At 50.8% G+C, this 16,903-nt stretch overlaps 1 protein-coding gene across 2 annotated transcripts in view; it reads left to right on the top strand.

Moving 5' to 3' along the window:
* The window catches only part of REXO1 (RNA exonuclease 1 homolog), a 33,895-nt gene that overhangs the window by 3,477 nt on the left and 13,515 nt on the right, over positions 1-16,903 (top strand). For both annotated transcript variants that reach the window (XM_083483622.1, XM_083483623.1), the window contains exons 2-7: positions 4,196-5,850; positions 7,768-7,872; positions 10,771-11,002; positions 12,998-13,155; positions 15,239-15,376; positions 16,161-16,284. In XM_083483622.1, coding sequence (XP_083339748.1) covers positions 4,196-5,850; positions 7,768-7,872; positions 10,771-11,002; positions 12,998-13,155; positions 15,239-15,376; positions 16,161-16,284 — 2,412 coding nt within the window. The remainder of the gene's footprint in view (positions 1-4,195; positions 5,851-7,767; positions 7,873-10,770; positions 11,003-12,997; positions 13,156-15,238; positions 15,377-16,160; positions 16,285-16,903) is intronic.

Here is a 16,903-nt window from a genome sequence, read left to right as displayed (position 1 = left end):
TCCTGTCTTCCACTGCCTCCCACAGTTTGATCAAACTCATGCTGGAAGCTTCGAGAACACTGTCCTACCATCTCGTCCTCTGTCGTCCCCTTCTCCTTGCGCCCTCCATCTTTCCCAACATCAGGGTCTTTCCCAGGGAGTCTTCTCTTCTCCTGAGGTGGCCAAAGTCTTGGAGCCTCAGCTTCAGGATCTGTCCTTCCAGGGAGCACTCAGGGCTGATTTCCTTCCGAATGGAGAGGTTGGATCTTCTTGCAGTCCATGGGACTCTCAAGAGTCTCCTCCAGCACCATAATCCAAAAGCATCCATTCTTCGGCAATCAGCCTTCTTTATAGTCCAGCTCTCACTTCCATACATCACTACTGGGAAAACCGTAGCTTTAACTATACGGACCTTTGTTGGCAAGGTGATGTCTCTGCTTTTTAAGATGCGCATATATATATATGCTGCACAGCAATCCCTCTTGCTGTTCTGGCTTCTGAGATTCAGATTTTTTTTTTCTTGTTTTCCTCCTCCAAAAACTAGGTGCGTCTTGTGGTCTGGTGCGTCTTATAGAGCAAAAAATACGGTGTGTGTTGGTATTATCATGCTGTTTCCTCGAAGGCTTATGTAAGAAGCTTCCTGGTCAGACCGTTCATCTCTCGTTGCCTGTGCTAACTGACAGATCCTCCAGGGTATTAATATTAAATTTGTATACTGCCCTATACTGGCCAGTCTCACAGAAGGGAGCTTTTTCCCCCTCTCAGGAATTGAACCCAGAACCTTCTGCGTGCTGTCCCACTGAGCTACAGTCTTTCACCTAAATAAATGGTTGTTTAAATATGAATATTGGAAGGACTGGCAGCCGCTGTCCAGGTTTTCAGGCAGGGAGTCATTTTCTCCAGCCGTCCCTGGAGTACCCAGCATTTGAACCTGGCACTTTTAAAATTTATTTTGTATATGTTGCAACGTTTAACTTCCACCGAAGAGGCAGCCTTGAATTACCCAGGTCACGAAGAAAGGTGGCAGAGGTAATTAGCAAACGGCCTTTGCAGTTATCTGTTTCACCGTCTCGCTGGGACGAAGCCGCTGTTCTCCATGTCCTTCATTAGAAAGAAGAGCTTCGTTTTTGCTTTGCTTTTAATCGCCCTTAAATCGGGTGCTGAAATGGATCGGAACGGCTAAGGGAGCTGGGCATGTTTAGCCTGGAGAAGAGGAGGTTAAGGGCTGATATGATAGCCATGTTCAAATGTATAAAAGGATGTCACATAGAGGAGGGAGAAAGGTTGTTTTCTGCTGCTCCAGAGAAGCGGACACGGAGCAATGGATCCAAACTACAAGAAAGAAGATTCCCCCTAAACATTAGGAAGAACTTCCTGACAGTAAGAGCTGTTCGACAGTGGAATTTGCTGCCAAGGAGTGTGGTGGAGTCTCCTCCTTTGGAGGTCTTTAAGCAGAGGCTTGACAACCATATGTCAGGAGTGCTCTGGTGGTGTTTCCTGCTTGGCAGGGGGTTGGACTCGATGGCCCTTGGGGTCTCTTCCAACTCTAGGATTCTATGATTCTATGTTGTGTGGGGGATTGGCAGATTTTCAAACACCCGTTGCCCACGATGGTCTCTCCCTGCTAATTATAAGACAAGTTGGGTTAAGCTTTGAGCTGCAGGTGTCCAGAAACTCGTAGCCTCATTTCTGTCTTTTCTTTCGAGACAAATTTCACAGGGGTGAAACTCAGTTTTGTATGTAAAGGGGGGTGGAAGTCAAAATAGCATTTCAGTTCCATTTTTCAGTAATGTTTCCTGAGCTGCTGAAACTTATGATGGTCCCTGTCGTCCCCTCCCCACTTTGCAATATTCAGCACTGGCCAACACCTCCCACCCCCCAGTGTTGCTAGACTGCAAGTCCCACAATTCCTGACCATTGGCCATGTGGGAGTTGGGAGTCCAAGCATTATTGGGGGGGGGAAAGAAGTTTTCCCTGTCCCTCATCTCAGGACAGGAGCACCTCTTGTAAACAGAGGCATTCTCGCGTCTTCTTAGCTTGTTTCCTGATACTCAAGAAAGGAGATTCCGACGAAACATTAGGAAGAGCTTTCTGGCGGCAAGAGTGGAACGGGCTGCTTCGGAAAGTTGGAGGTTTTTAAGCTGCCCGTCACAGGATGCTTCAGCTGTGATCCTGGCATTTTGGGGGGTTCAGCTGGATGGCCCCTGGGAGGCCCCTTCCGCCTCTGCAATTCTGTGAGATCAGAGATGGGGAACCTGTGGCTTTGGGATCGAGTCCGGCAAGCTCTAAAAGGCAGCACAGCAGCGTGGGGAGATCATCTGCGCTACCCTGGCAAAGACACACTCCTTTCCAAAACCTCGAACGCATTTGACATTTCTGTTAGTTCTCGACGAAGAGCCGTTTCCAGGAATAGGTTGACTCCGCACGTTTGGCCGGAGTGGCTTGTGGCGGCGGGAGATTTATATCTCTTCGTTTCTGGGGTGGCTTCTGTAAGCGAGCTTCACCGAAAGTGGGCTTATCTCTGCTCTTCAGGCAAGCGGCTTAAGAAACTGATTAAAAAACAGCCTTCTTGGGCAATAGTTCCTTTCCTAGAAGTCTCTGTATTGGGCAATTGTTCTGAAAAGCTTTTCCCCGCCGCTTCCAGTTTGGTTAAGGCAAGGTAGTACTTCAGTTTCTTCCTTTTGGTCCCTTTTTCTCAGAGATTATGTCTGCCTAGCTAAGGCAGGGAGGTTATTTCCAGCTAGCAACGGTCCCCACAAAATGGGGGGAGTAGCTGTGATGGGCTCATCGGTAATAAACTCTCGCCCTCTAGTCCAATACCATCTGTACTATATTGCTCTGAAAAACCAATAAAAAAATGTGTTCGTGCTCTGCTTTTTAAATTAAAAGATACATAATCTGTACTGGCTTGACAGCAGTCGCTCTCCGGCAGTCTTTGAAATTTGCCAGGCCCCAGGCTCATTTTGAATCTGGCTATTGGCCACGCGGGTGGCACTGTGGGTTAAACCACAGAGCCTATGACTTGCTGATCAGAAAGTCGGCGGTTCGAATCCCCTCAATGACGGGGTGAGCTCCCGTTGCTCGGTCCCTGCTCCTGCCCACCTAGCAGTTCGAAAGCACGTCAAAGGTGCAAGTAGATAAACAGATACTGCTCTGGCGGGAAGGTAAATGGCGTTTCTGTGCGCTGCTCTGGTTCGCCAGAAGCGACTTAGTCCTGCTGGCCACATGACCCGGAAGCTGTACGCCGGCTCCCTCGGCCAGTAAAGCGAGATGAGCGCCACAACCCCAGAGTCGGCCACGACTGGACCTAATGGTCAGGGGTCCCTTTACCTTTACCTTTTATGGGCCAATTGCGACCAAGTGAAGATGCCTGGGGATCGTTGGATCTTGACTGTTTTCACACCCTAAAGCCCCATCCTGTAGAATTCTGCCAGTTATATTTTACTTGCACAATCGGAATGAATCTCAGGAACCAAAATGCTTTTTCTGGGCAGCCTGAGCAGGAGCAGTGAATGGCGTTATAGCAAATTGTTGTTGCTTGTCTTCGCTTCCTCCCTGCTCACAGTTGTGCGGAATATCCCTACGTTAGGAATGGTCTGTGTCACCATTAAGAAAAAGACGGGAATAGGCCAATATAGATGTGGACTGCCCTTGGATCAAGGGACTTTCCTTCTTAAAGTTCTCAGAGCTTTTAAACTAGCTCAGGGTTGTCCTCTGAACTAGCCAGATGAAAAGCAATCAAAGTCTGTCCGACTTTTGAGGCGTCTCGCCCCAAAACGACATTCCATTTTGGCCACTGTAACCTTGGTTTAAGGAGCCATTTGGAACCTAGCTGATACATACAGTGGGACCTCGGGTTACAGACGCTTCAGGTTACAGACGCTTCAGGTTACAGACTCCGCTAACCCAGAAATAGTACCTCGGGTTAAGAACTTTGCTTCAGGATGAGAACAGAAATCGCACGGCGGCAGCGGGAGGCCCCTTTAGCTAAAGTGGTGCTTCAGGATAAGAAGAGTTTCAGGTTAAGAACGGACCTCCGGAACGAATTAAGTTCTTAACCCGAGGTACCACTGTATCTGAGTTTCTAACACTGGACCAACAGTTGATGCATAGCTGATGCGGCCTGGTGGATTTTACGTTTTATTTTAAAAATTAGATGGGAATTCTCAGAGAGATGCTAAGTCGTAACTTTTTCCTTTCCTCTTTCCCCCCGCAGGGTGCGGCTATGACCCTTACAACCCGGAGCTTCCCAAGCCTGTGTCGCAGAGCCGCAATGGCTCCTTGGAGGAGATCGCCGAGGCGGCGCCCGGCATCCTGGAGCTCGAACTGGTCAACAAGGCCATTGAGGCTGTCAAGAATGAAGTCGAGCGAGAGCAAAAGAAGTACGAGGAGCTCTTGGGGACGGCGAAGGAGTACGGCTCGTCCGAGCCCCCGTCGCTGGTCTCCAAAGCCTCTGGGTCCGCAGCACCCAAGTCGTTCACTGCCTTGGAATATAACCCGGGGGGCTACAGCGCGGGCGGCACTGCCGACTACAATCCCACCCCTCTTGCAGTGGCCGCTCCTAGCCGCTCCACCAAGTACACATTGGATTCCTTCGACAAGGCGAAAGGCAAGGGCAGCTCGCTGGAGTACGTCCCCACCGTGGTCACCCAGCCCAAAAAGTACAGTTGCACTGTGGCCAAGAGCAAGTACACCCTCGACAACTCCAAGCCGTCCACGGACTTGGAGTACGACCCTCTTTCGAATTACTCCGCCCGGCTCCTGAGCAAAGCCAAGGAGCAGAGGGGGGCGAAGAGGAAAAGGGAGGCCGACCCCGAGGAGGGGTATTCGCCTTCTCCCAAGAAGCACTGCGACGCAGGGAGCGGCCCCGAGCCGGATGCCAGGTTCTCCGACTCGGAAGAGGAGCGCGAAGCGGCTCCCGTCTTCCCTTCGAAACCGAAAGCGGGTCCCGCAGACCGGAAGGGGTCCCCGCGGGCTGATTCCCGTTCTCGGCAAATGAAGGAGACGGCGGTGCAGTACGATATGGGGGACATCGAGGGCAGCGTCAAGGGCTCGCCGGAGGAGGGGGAAAGGTTGGCCAAGGTGCCCCCCCAAAGGGACACAAGTGAGGGCAAGGCCGGCCCGAAGGAGAAGGTGAAAAAGAAGGCCGCCGGCGGCCACGCGGCGGACGGCAAGAGGGAGCGTGGCAAGGTTGCGGACAAGGAGAAGGCGGAAGCGAAGGCTCAGCGCAGGAATGGGGAGAGGAGTAAGGAGAAGCACGGTAAGCCCCACGCCGACGGGCGTTCGAGGAAACAGGATGAGCCCCCCAAGGCTGCAAAAGCAGGGAGCTCCGGCACGTGCAAGAAGGTCCCGCAAGGACCCAGAGCAGAGAAGAAATTGGGCAGCGTGAAGAAAGATGGGAAGCTGAACCCGCCTGGGGTCTTGAGACCCAAGGCCGAGGCTTCGCAGGCCGAACGTAAAGACAAGCAGGGGAAGCGGCCCTCGAAGGGTCCCACGGAGAGCCCCGGAGCAAAGTGCAAGGCGAAACGGCGGGCTCTGAGCCACGCTGACCTCTTCGGGGATGAGAGTGGGGACGAGGGGCAAGCCAGGCAGCCTCACCCCGTGGCCTTCCCGGACGTGAGCTCGGATTCGGACCGAGACGACGACGGCTGCTTCCTTCCGCCCCGGGACAACGGGGTGGCGAAGCGCCCTAAGGCTCCCAAAGCTGCTCCTCCTTCCTCCTCCTCCTCGTCCTCCTCTTCTGATGAGCTCGACTATTCGGTCCTGGAGAGGGACCTGGACTTTGAGTCCGACCCCATGGAGGAGTGCCTTCGGATTTTTAATGAGTCGACAGACGTCAAGACGGAAGACAAAGGCAGGCTGGGGAAGCAGGTAAATGGTTTGGGGGTAGGTAGGTTGAGAAAGGGATGTGGGTGGTGCTGTGGTCTAAACCACAGAGCCTAGGACTTGCCGATCAGAAGGTCGGCGGTTCGAATCCCCGCCACGGGGTGAGCTCCCGTTGCTCGGTCCCTGCTCCTGCCAACCTAGCAGTTCAAAAGCACACCAGCGCAAGTAGATAAATAGGTACCGCTCCGGCGGGAAGGTAAATGGCGTTTCCGTGCACTGCTCTGGTTCGCCAGAAGTGGCTTAGTCATGCTGGCCACATGACGCGGAAGCTGTACACCGGCTCCCTCAGCCAATAAAGCGAGATGAGCGCCACAACACCAGAGTCGGCCACGACTAGACCTAATGGTCAGGGGTCCCTTTCCCTTTAGGTTGGGAAGAAAGCCCCTCTGGCTCCGCTCCAACTTAACCCAGGTGAGGCTGCTTTGTGGGGGGGGGGTCGCACTCCCTTAATTCTTTTGAGTTTAGCTATTCCGAGTGAAACATAAAAACAGGAGGTGTTTCTGTGGCCGACACCCATTTGCTCAGACCTTTTCGTAGAATCGGAATCATATAATTTTTAGAGTTGGAAAGGGTCACCTAGCCGAATCCCATGCAATTCAGGAATCTTTCGGCTGAGGTGGGATTCGAACTCATTACCCTGGGGTTAAGAGTCTCGTGCTCTACCGCCTGAACTACCCACAGCCTTTTCGAGGCTAAGGGCGATTTATCGCACAAATAAAAGTAGCTCAGCGACACTGAGCATCAGGGTGGATCTGATTTAAATCACAATTTAAATCACGAGTCAGTAAGACTTTATTTAAATCATTTTCTTTACAGAAAGACTCAATCTTGCTGGTATCATCTCAATATTTACAACCAGATGAAGGTTTCATTTTTGGAACAGTAAATTTTCAGAGTCGTCTATACAGTTACATCAAAAATTACCGATTTGGTTCTACTGTTAGAAATACATAGGCCAATAATTATGAAATTATGGTGAGGTTTAATAAGTTAACTGTTTATATTTGGACAACTTTTTTGCTGTGTTTTATTGGAACCATTTCCTTAATAACAGTTTAAACAATTTATTTAACTTAAGACAGTGACATCATAGCAAAGGTGTCCTTTTATTTAAAACGCACCTCTGGGTTATTTGTGGGGCATAGGAATTCGTTCGTTTATTTTTTTTCCTTCCAAAATGTAGTCCTGCCTGTCCAGAGGAGGGCAACCAAAATGGTCAAAGGCCTGGAAACGATGCCTTATGAGGAATGGCTAAGGGAGCTGGGCATGTTTAGCCTGGAGAAGAGGAGGTTAAGGGGTGATATGATAGCCATGTTCAAAGATATAAAAGGATGTCACATAGAGGAGGGAGAAAGGTTGTTTTCTGCTGCTCCAGAGAAGCGGACACGGAGCAATGGATCCAAACTACAAGAAAGAAGATTCCACCTAAACATTAGGAAGAACTTCCTGACAGTAAGAGCTGTTCGGCAGTGGAATTTGCTGCCAAGGAGTGTGGTGGAGTCTCCTCCTTTGGAGGTCTTTAAGCAGAGGCTTGACAACCATATGTCAGGAGTGCTCTGATGGTGTTTCCTGCTTGGCAGGGGGTTGGACTCGATGGCCCTTGTGGTCTCTTCCAACTCTATGATTCTATGATTCTATGAAATGGTCTGAGGGACGGTGGACTGGCCCACGGCTGCTGACCCCTGTGCAATTGCTTCTGCGAAGTGACTTCCTCCCCACAAATCTTCTTCGTTTCGCTTTCGCTTCTGCTTTGCGGTTCCCCTTACTGTAAGGCGAGGCTCTTTTCCCACCCTCCTTCCCAGCAAAATATGCAAACGGCGGTGGAGCAGAAAGCTGTCATTCGTTAACCCTCTCTCTTTTTATCCCCTGCCTCCCTCTCCCCCCCCGCCACCGCCCCGCCAGCCATCAAAAGAGGAAGGGTCCGAGGAAAAGCCGGCCGAAGACTGTCTAACCACGCTCTTTCCTGGCCAGAAGCGGAGGATCTCCCACGCGACGAAGCCGGGGAACGTAAGTGGATAGCAGGGGAGATAGAGAGCATCAGGAAACCCTTAGCAGCAAGCAGCTGGATCGTGCCCAAAGATACCGTTTTGCCATATTGGCCTGAATATAAACCTCACTCTTCCCACCCCCTCCAAATTCCGACCGCGAAAAGTCGAAGCTTTAAATCCGCCGCCTTACGAAAACGGGCTTTTACGATACCGCTGCTGAAATAGACATACAATTTGGAATTACAGTGGTACCTCGGGTTAAGTACTTAATTCGTTCCGGAGGTCCATACTTAACCTGAAACTGTTCTTAACCTGAAGCAGCACTTTAGCTAATGGGGCCTCCTGCTGCCGCTCCGTCGCCGGAGCACAATTTCTGTTCTCATCCTGAAGCAAAGTTCTTAACCCGAGGTACTATTTCTGGGTTAGCGGAGTCTGTAACCTGAAGCGTATGTAACCCGAGGTACCACTGTATACATTTTCAGAGAAGTTTTTACGGTTATATCAAGAATTACTGATTTGGTTATACTGTTAGAAGTACAGATCATTATGAAATTGTTGTGAGGTTTTATAAGCTAACTGCTTATATTTGGGCAACTTTTCTGCTGTGCCTTATTGCCAGGAGACAAACGGATCATTTCCTTAGCAACAGTTTGAACAATTCATCTAACTAAGACAGTAACATTGTAGCATATGTATCCACGTTTGTTAACTGATGTGGTTAAACAATTAAAAACAAAACGAAAAGCTTAGACGGAGTTTCAGCACACATGAAAAATGGAAAGCAAATCCTTATTTCCTTATTGGACTAAAATAGAAAATCTTTAGAAAGATTGTTCCTCCGAAAGCATTTTATTTTAAAAATCTGATTTAATTTTTTTTAAAAAATCCGATTTAAATAATAAAAAAAATCTGATTTTTTTTAATCGTTGATTTTTCTCCACCCTGTTCTGAATATTCAGATTTGCTAGGGTTCTGAATGTCATCATCAGGGCTCAGACTCCCATCAGCCTCAAGGCAGCATAGCCTAATGGTCACGGACAATGAGAGAGTCCAGCAACGTGCAGAATAATAATAATAATTTATTATTTATACCCCGCCCATCTGGCTGGGCTTCCCTGGCCACAGTGGGCGGCTTCCAAAAGAATATTAAAATACTATAATACATCAAACATTAAAAGCTTCCCGAAACAGGGCTGCCTTCAGATGTCTTCTAAAAGCCTGGTAGTTGTTGTTCTCTTTGACATCTGGTGGGAGGGGGTTCCACAGGGCGGGCGCCACCACCGAGAAGGCCCTCTGCCTGGTTCCCTGTAACTTGGCTTCTCGCAGTGAGGGAACCGCCAGAAGGCCCTCGGTGCTGGATCTCAGTGTCCGGGTAGAACGATGGGGGTGGAGACGCTCCTTCAGAAGGCCGTAGGTTCCCTTCCAGAGAGAGGGGAACACCACTTCTTAGATCAGGGGTGGGCAGCAAACCTTTGGCCCTCCAGACGTCTTTGGACTCCAAGTCCCATCAGCCCCCAGTGGCCAGGGGTGCTGGGAATTGTGGTCCAACAACACCTGTGGAATCTCCATCTGTTTTCTCCTCCCTCCCCAGTTTCTCTTTACTGGAATTTTCCGCTCTGGAGGGCTTTGCTTTTCACCCCGTGAAACGAAAGCAGAGAGCTCTTAATGGCCCGATGTTTGCGAGGCGTGCGCTGACCCCTTTTTCTCCCTGCCTTGCCGCGAAAAGCTTTGTTTTGACAAGTAAGGTCTGCGGTCAGCACAAATAACGCCTTGTGCTTTTCGCCCACCAATCCATTAGTCGTCCCCCCACCCCCAAATCTAACAGAGAGATAAGGGACATGGGTGAAATGAGTTGGAAATGGCAAAGCTCAAACATTTCGCTGTTCCTTAGCACCGCTGTACCCGGACTACCTCGCAGTGGGTTTGAGGCAGGCCGTGGGGAGAGAACAAAGGCGGTCTTGCTGCGTACTAGGTGTAGCCCATGTGGCGTTTGCCGGATCGCGTCCCACTGCAACAGGGGCCAGCAAGCTTTTTCAGCCGTGGGCCGATACACTGTCCCTCATGTGATCACGCGTAGGGGTGATTATTATTATTATTATTAATAATAATAATTTCTATTTATACCCCACCCTCCCCAGCCAAGGCCGGGCTCAGGGCGGCTAACAAACAATAATAAAAAGTTGAATGAATACAACTTCAAAACAAGATTAAAATACAACATTAAAATATTAAAATGCAGCCTCATCGCAGGAGGAGAAAGGAAAAAGAAAGAGGGGGAGGGAATCAAATTGGCTCCAAGCCAAAGGCCAGGCGGAACAACTCTGTCTTACAGGCCTTGCGGAAAGAAATCAGATCCCGCAGGGCCCTGGTCTCATGAGGCAGAGCGTTCCACCAGGCCGGAGCCAGTGTTGAAAAGGCCATGGCTCTGGTTGAGGCTAATCTGACTTCCTTCGGGCCCGGCACCACTAGGGTGTTGCTATTTATGAACCTTGAGGCTCTCCGTGGGGCATACCGGGAGAGGCGGTCCCGTAGGTACGAGGGTCCTAGGCTGTGAAGGGCTTTAAAGGTCAAAACCAGCACCTTACATCTGACCCTGTCCTCCACCGGGAGCCAGTGCAGCTGGAAAAGCACTGGGTGAATATGCTCCCATGGCAGGGACCCCGTGAGGAGCCTCGCTGCAGCATTCTGCACCCGCTGGAGTTTCTGGGACAGCTTCAAGGGCAGCCCCGCGTAGAGCGAATTACAGTAGTCAAGCCTGGAGGTGACCGTTGCATGGATCACTCCGGATCATTAAGTGGGTGGTGCTGACCTTCCTGCCCCTCCCTTTATAATTGGCTCAAACTCTGGCCCCGGTTTGCTGCCCCCTGTCTTGTCGGTGCTAACCAAACTCCTCGCTTCTCCCTTCCTCTCCGCGCAGGCTGAGACCCCGACCAAGCCCGTCTTCCGCCCATACCGGCCCCCGACGGCCCAAGAGGTGTGCTACCAGCGGATCCAGTTGGCCCAGAAGCAGGCAGCCCAGCTGGCCCGGCAGCTGCCCCCCACGCGGCCGTCTCCGGCACCCCCGAGAGCCTCCGTGGCGATGCACAAAGGGGAGAAGAAGAGGATCGCTCACGTGCCCAACCCTGCCCTTCCTGCAGTGTCCAAGTGCGGTAAGCGAGTGCTTCTGATTCTCTGCTACAAGGGGTGGGGAATCTGCTACAAGCCAGTGCTATACCAGCCACACTGGCTCCCGGTGGGGTACAGGATCAGGTTTAAGGTGCTGGTTTTAACCTTCAAAGCCTAGGACCCTTGTACCTACGGGACCGCCTCTCCTGGTATGCCCCACAGAGGAACTTACGGTCTTCAAACAAAAACATCCTGGAGGTCCCAGGCCACAGAGAGGTTAGGCGGCCTCAACCAGAGCCAGGGCTTTTTCGGCTGCAGCTCCAACCTGGTGGAACGCTCTGTCCCAAGAGACTAGGGCCCTGCGGGACTTGACATCTTTCCGCAGGGCCTGCAAGACAGAGCTGTTCCTCCAGGCCTTTGGTTGGGGCGCAGCCTGACTCCCTCCTTTGGCAATCTTTACAAAACTTTAGTTTATGGTTGCCATCAATTTTGATTTTAATTAATTTTTATAATGTTTTTATAATGTTGCACTATTTTAGTGTTGTTAGTTGCCCTGAGCCCGGCTTCGGCTGGGGAGGGCGGGATATAAATAATAATAATAATTATAATTATTATTATTATTATTATTATTATTATTATTATTATTATTATTCCTTTCTGAGTGACAGGCCTATTTCAACATCTGGTAGAGCATGGTGTTTTGGTTTTTGTTTGTGTAATGGTCACACATGTTTTGGGAGGACACCCCCATGTTAAGATTCGAAGTGATGGCGACTCTTCTGTGTTTCCTTAAGAAAATACGGAGTGCCCTTCAGGGTTAAAGAAAGAGAAGAATGCTGCAAAAAGTATAAAGATAGAGGTAATCTACATTAAGGTAAAGGGACCCCTGACCATTATAATAATAATATAATAATAATAATTTGTTATTTGGTTTCCCCAGCCACTCTGGGCGGCTTCCATAGAAACCAAAAATACAATACATTAGGTCCAGTCATGGCCGACTCTGGGGCTGCGGCGCTCATCTCGCTTTACTGGCTGAGGGAGCCGGCGTACAGCTTCCGGGTCATGGGGCCAGCAGGACCAAGCCGCTTCTGGCGAGCCAGAGCAACGCACGGAAACGCCGTTTACCTTCACTGTGGGTTAAACCACAGAGCCTAGGGCTTGCCGATCTGAAGGTTGGTGGTTCGAATCCCTCGACAGGGTTACCTCCCGTTGCTTGGTCCCTGCTCCTGTCAACAAATCTACATTAGACACAACAAATTAGAAAGAGTAAAAATTTCAAGGTTTTAGGACAAAGGAAGGAAGTCCATATGTGTATACGTACGTAACGATTAGAATGATGATATGGTTTTATTTGTAGATGTGTGTTTTTGTTTTTTGTTTTGTTTTCCTCCCTCATGTTTTGTTTTGCTTGTTTGTACTGTTTTATTTTGGATTCAATGTTTATGATTTTTGTTGTAATTTTGCCTGTGGGTTAAACCACAGAGCCTAGGACTTGCCGATCAGAAGGTCGGCGGTTCAAATCCCCGCAATGGACGGGGTGAACTCCCGTTGCTCGGTCCCTGCTCCTGCCAACCTAGGAGTTCTAAAGCACGTCAAAGTGCAAGTAGATAAATAGGTACCGCTCTGGCGGGAAGGTAAATGGCGTTTCCGTGCGCTGCTCCGGTTCGCCGGAAGCGGCTTAGTCCTGCTGGCCACATGACCCGGAAGCTGTACGCCGGCTCCCTCGGCCAGTAAAGCGAGATGAGCGCCACAACCCCAGAGTCAGCCGCGACTGGACCTAATGTATTGTATTTTTGGTTTCTATGGAAATTCATGTTAAATTGCTGTTTTAGGGGTTGTTTTTAAAAGTCTGGAACGGATTAATCCATTTTGCATTACTTTCAACTGGAAAGCGAGCTTTGGTTTTGGAACGCCTTGGTTTTGGAACGGAATTTCCGAAATGGATTAAGTTTGATAACCAAGACAGCACCTTATGGGTTTAGCTCTAGATATTGCCCTGTTAGGTTTATCGTGTTTTCTGCTTGCTTGTTCCCCAGCCCTAGGAGGCCTCAAGAAAACCGCTTCGCCCGGGAGCACGGCATCTTCCAATGGGGCCGAAGCCCTGTCCCTGAAAGCCCGCACGCTTGCTGGGATGGCGTCCAAGACGACCAACACGAACGTCCCCAAAAGGATAGCCCACGCTCCCACACTGCAGGTACAGATTCTCTCCACTGCCTGCCCACTCAGAATTGCTTCACAAGGGAGCACGCAGAACGCGGAGGGCAGACTGTTTTCTGCGTCTTGCCAGGGCCTCTGTCAGAGATGGGTTGTGAAATGCGCTGGGCTGCATAGAATGGTAGATCGGCAGCGTTGGAAGTAGTGAAGTGAGAATAGGGCTTTCAAGGTCAGCACCAACACTTTGAATTGTGCTTGGAAACGTACTGCGAGCCAGTGGAGATCCTTTAGGACCAGTGTTATGTGGTCTCGGCGGCCGCTCCCAGTCCCCAGTCTAGCTGCCGCATTCTGGATTAGTTGCACGGAGAGCGCATGGCAGTAGTCCAAGCGGGAGATAACCAGAGCATGCACCACTCTGGAGAGACAGTCTGCGGGCAGGGAGGGTCTCATCCGGCGTACCAGATGGAGCTGGTAGACAGCCGCCCTGGACGCCGAATGGACCTGCACCTCCATGGACTCCCAGGCTGTGCGACCTCTGCCTGGCTCCCTGCACAACCTCTCGTCTCGCAGGGAGGGAACCGCCAGAAGGCCCTCAGGAGATGGACCCCGGTGTCCAGGCTGGACGATGGGGGTGGAGACGCTCCTTCAGGTCTACTGGGCCATTTAGGGCTTTCAAGGTTGGCACCAACACTTTGAATTGTGCTTGGAGACATCCTGGGAGCCAGTATAGGTCTTTCAGGACCGGTGTTGTATGGTTTCGGCGGCCGCTCCCAGTCCCCAGTCTGTCTGCCGCATTCTGGATTAGTTGCAGTTTCCGGGTCACCTTCAAAGGGAGCCCCACGTAGAGCGCATGGCAGTAGTCCAAGCGGGAGATAACCAGAGCATGCACCACTCTGGCCAGACAGTCTGCGGGCAGGGAGGGTCTCAGATGGAGCTGGGAGACAGCTGCCCTGGACGCAGAACTGACCTGCGCCTCCATGGACAGCTGGGAGTCCAAAATGACTCTCAGGCTGTGTGACCTCTGCCTGGCTCCCTGCACAACCTCTCTTCTCACCGGGAGGGGACCGCCAGAAGGCCCTCGGAGCTGGACCCCGGTGTCCGAGCTGAACGATGAGGCTGGAGATGCTCCTTAGGTCAGGAGAGGGACTGTCTGGCAGCGCTTTCTGAGGTTGCCAAACCACAGTCCCCATCCTCACCTCACCATTGTCCAGGCTGGAGCCTAGAAGGCAGCTGTTTTTTCAAACCCTGTTGGAAATCACTTTAGCCCTTGTGCGGCAAAGTCCAGTATTTCAACCGTGCCTGTGTGCCTTAATAATAACAATACCGTATTTTTCGCTCTATAAGACGCACCAGACGATGAGACGCACCTAGTTTTTGGAGGAGGAAAACAAGAAAAAAAATATTCTGAATCTCAGAAGCCAGAACAGCAAGAGGGATCTCTGCGCAGTGAAAGCAGCAATCCCTCTTGCTGTTCTGGCTTCTGGGATAGCTGCGCAGCCTGCATTCGCTCCATAAGACGCACACACATTTCCCCTTACTTTTTAGCAGGGAAAAAGTGAGTCTTATAGAGCAAAAAATACGGTAATTTATTATTTATACCCCGCCCATCTGGCTGGGTTTCCCGGGCCACTCTTATTTGTTTAATAACCTATTAAACATTAAAAGCTTCCCTAAAGAGGGCTGCCTTCAGATATCTTCTAAATGTTTGGTAGTTATTTTTCTCTTTGACATCTGGTAGGAGGGAGTTCCACAGGGCGGGTGCCACCACCGAGAAGGCCCTCTGCCTGGTTCCCTGTAACTTGGCTTCTCGCAGCGAGGGAACTGCCAGAAGGCCTTCGGTGCTGGACCTCAGTGTCCGGGGAGCCTTCAGCTCCCCTTCATTCCACATGTATTTGTTCAGTACATTCGTAGGCCACGGATCTCCTCCCCACCCTCTTTCATCTTCACAACATACCTGCGAGGTAGGGTGGGCTGAAGATGGCGGTAGGATCTGAACCCAGGTCTCCCAGTCTCGCGGGCCAGTCGCACATGCCGTAGCCCCACAGATCCCAGTAGCCTGTCGGGAAAAGGGGCGGGCGATGCGTCGGCCGAATTCCTCAGGCGAATCTCTCCTCCTCCCCCAGAGTGCTACTTTGAAAAGGCCAGTGATCCCCACGGAGTTTGGGGCAAAGGTCCCCACCAACATCCGGCAGAGATACCTCAACCTCTTCATCGACGAGTGCCTGAAGTCGTGCACCTCGCAGCAGGAAGCGTTCGACAAGGTTCGTACCTTGGAGGAATAATAATAATAATTTATTATTTATACCCCGCCCATCTGGCTGGGCTTCCCCGGCCACTCTGGGCGGCTTCCAACAAAATATTAAAATGCAGTAATGCATCAAACGTTAAAAGCGTCCCTAAAGAGGGCTGCCTTCAGATGTCTTCTAAAAGTCTGGCAGTTGTTTAAAGCAAAATAAAAGTTAAAAAAACAACAACAGCAGGAAACAAAACCAGAAGTAAGCACTAGAGAACATAAGGAACACAAAAATCCTCACCCGTGGAGATACGTAGAAAGGTGAAGTCCTTACGCTTCACCAGCAAACAGATGAGCTTTCTGGCCCTTGCGGCTCCCTTTCTTTGCAGCTTCCGTTGAGTGCTTTTTGCCTGGCTGGCAATGTTCCCTGGCTGGAGGAGAGAGAGAGAACGAGAGAGTCTGGGTTCGTGTTTGAGCGAGCCACCTGCAGAAACGAAGCCCGTTTTGCAGAGGGCGGTATTTATTCAGTGTGGTGTAGTGGTTAAGAGCGGTGGACTCGTAATCTGGGGAACCAGGTTCGCTTCCCTGCTCCTCCACATGCAGCTGCTGGGTGACCTTGGGCCAGTCACACTTCTGTGAAGTCTCTCAGCCCCACTCACCTCACAGAGTGTTTGTTGTGGGGGAGGAAGGGAAAGGAGATTGTTAGCCGCTTTGAGACTCCTTCGGGTAGTGATGAAGTGGGATATCAAATCCAAACTCTTCTTCTTATTATTATTCATTCGTTTTTCCGGCCAACGATGTCCTGTCCGCAGGCCCTGGCGGAGGAGAAGGTGGTCTACGACCGCAGCACCAGCCGCAACATCTACCTGAACGTGGCGGTGAATACCCTGAAGAAGCTGCGCAGCGCCCTTCCCAGCCCCGCGCACGATGCTCGCAGTGCGTATCTTTTCTTGATTGCTTCTTTTGTAAGATTATTATTATTAAGGTAAAGGGACCCCTGACCGTTAGGTCCAGTCGTGGCCGACTCTGGGGTTGCGGGACTCATCTCGCTTTACTGGCCGAGGGAGCCGGCGTACAGCTTCCGGGTCATGTGGCCAGCAGGACTAAGCCGCTTCTGGCGAACCAGAGTGGTGCACAGAAACGCCGTTTACCTTCCCACCAGAGTGGTACCTATTTATCTACTTGCACTTTGACGTGCTTTTGAACTGCTAGGTTGGCAGGAGCAGGGACCGAGCAACGGGAGCTCACCCCGTCATTGCGGGGATTCGAACCGCCGACCTTCTGATCAGCTAGTCCTAGACTCTGTGGTTTAACCCACAGCGCCACCCGTGTCCCTTGTTATTATGTATTTATTTATTCATTCATACATACATACATGCCCCACCTATCTGGCTGGGTTTCCCCAGCCACTCTGGGCAGCTTCCAACAAAATACTGAAATACAATAATTCATCAAATGTTAGAAGCTTCGCTAAACAGGTCTGCCTTCAGATGTCTTCTAAAAGTCAGATAGCTGTTTATTTCCTCGACATCTGACGGGAGGGCGTTTCACAGGG

Source organism: Podarcis liolepis, assembly GCF_965112155.1.
Source record: "Podarcis liolepis genome assembly, chromosome: 18".
In the NCBI taxonomy this organism is placed as follows: domain Eukaryota; kingdom Metazoa; phylum Chordata; class Lepidosauria; order Squamata; family Lacertidae; genus Podarcis; species Podarcis liolepis.
The sequence above is the reverse complement of the archived record's forward strand: the minus strand, read 5'-3'. Positions and strand labels throughout refer to the sequence as shown.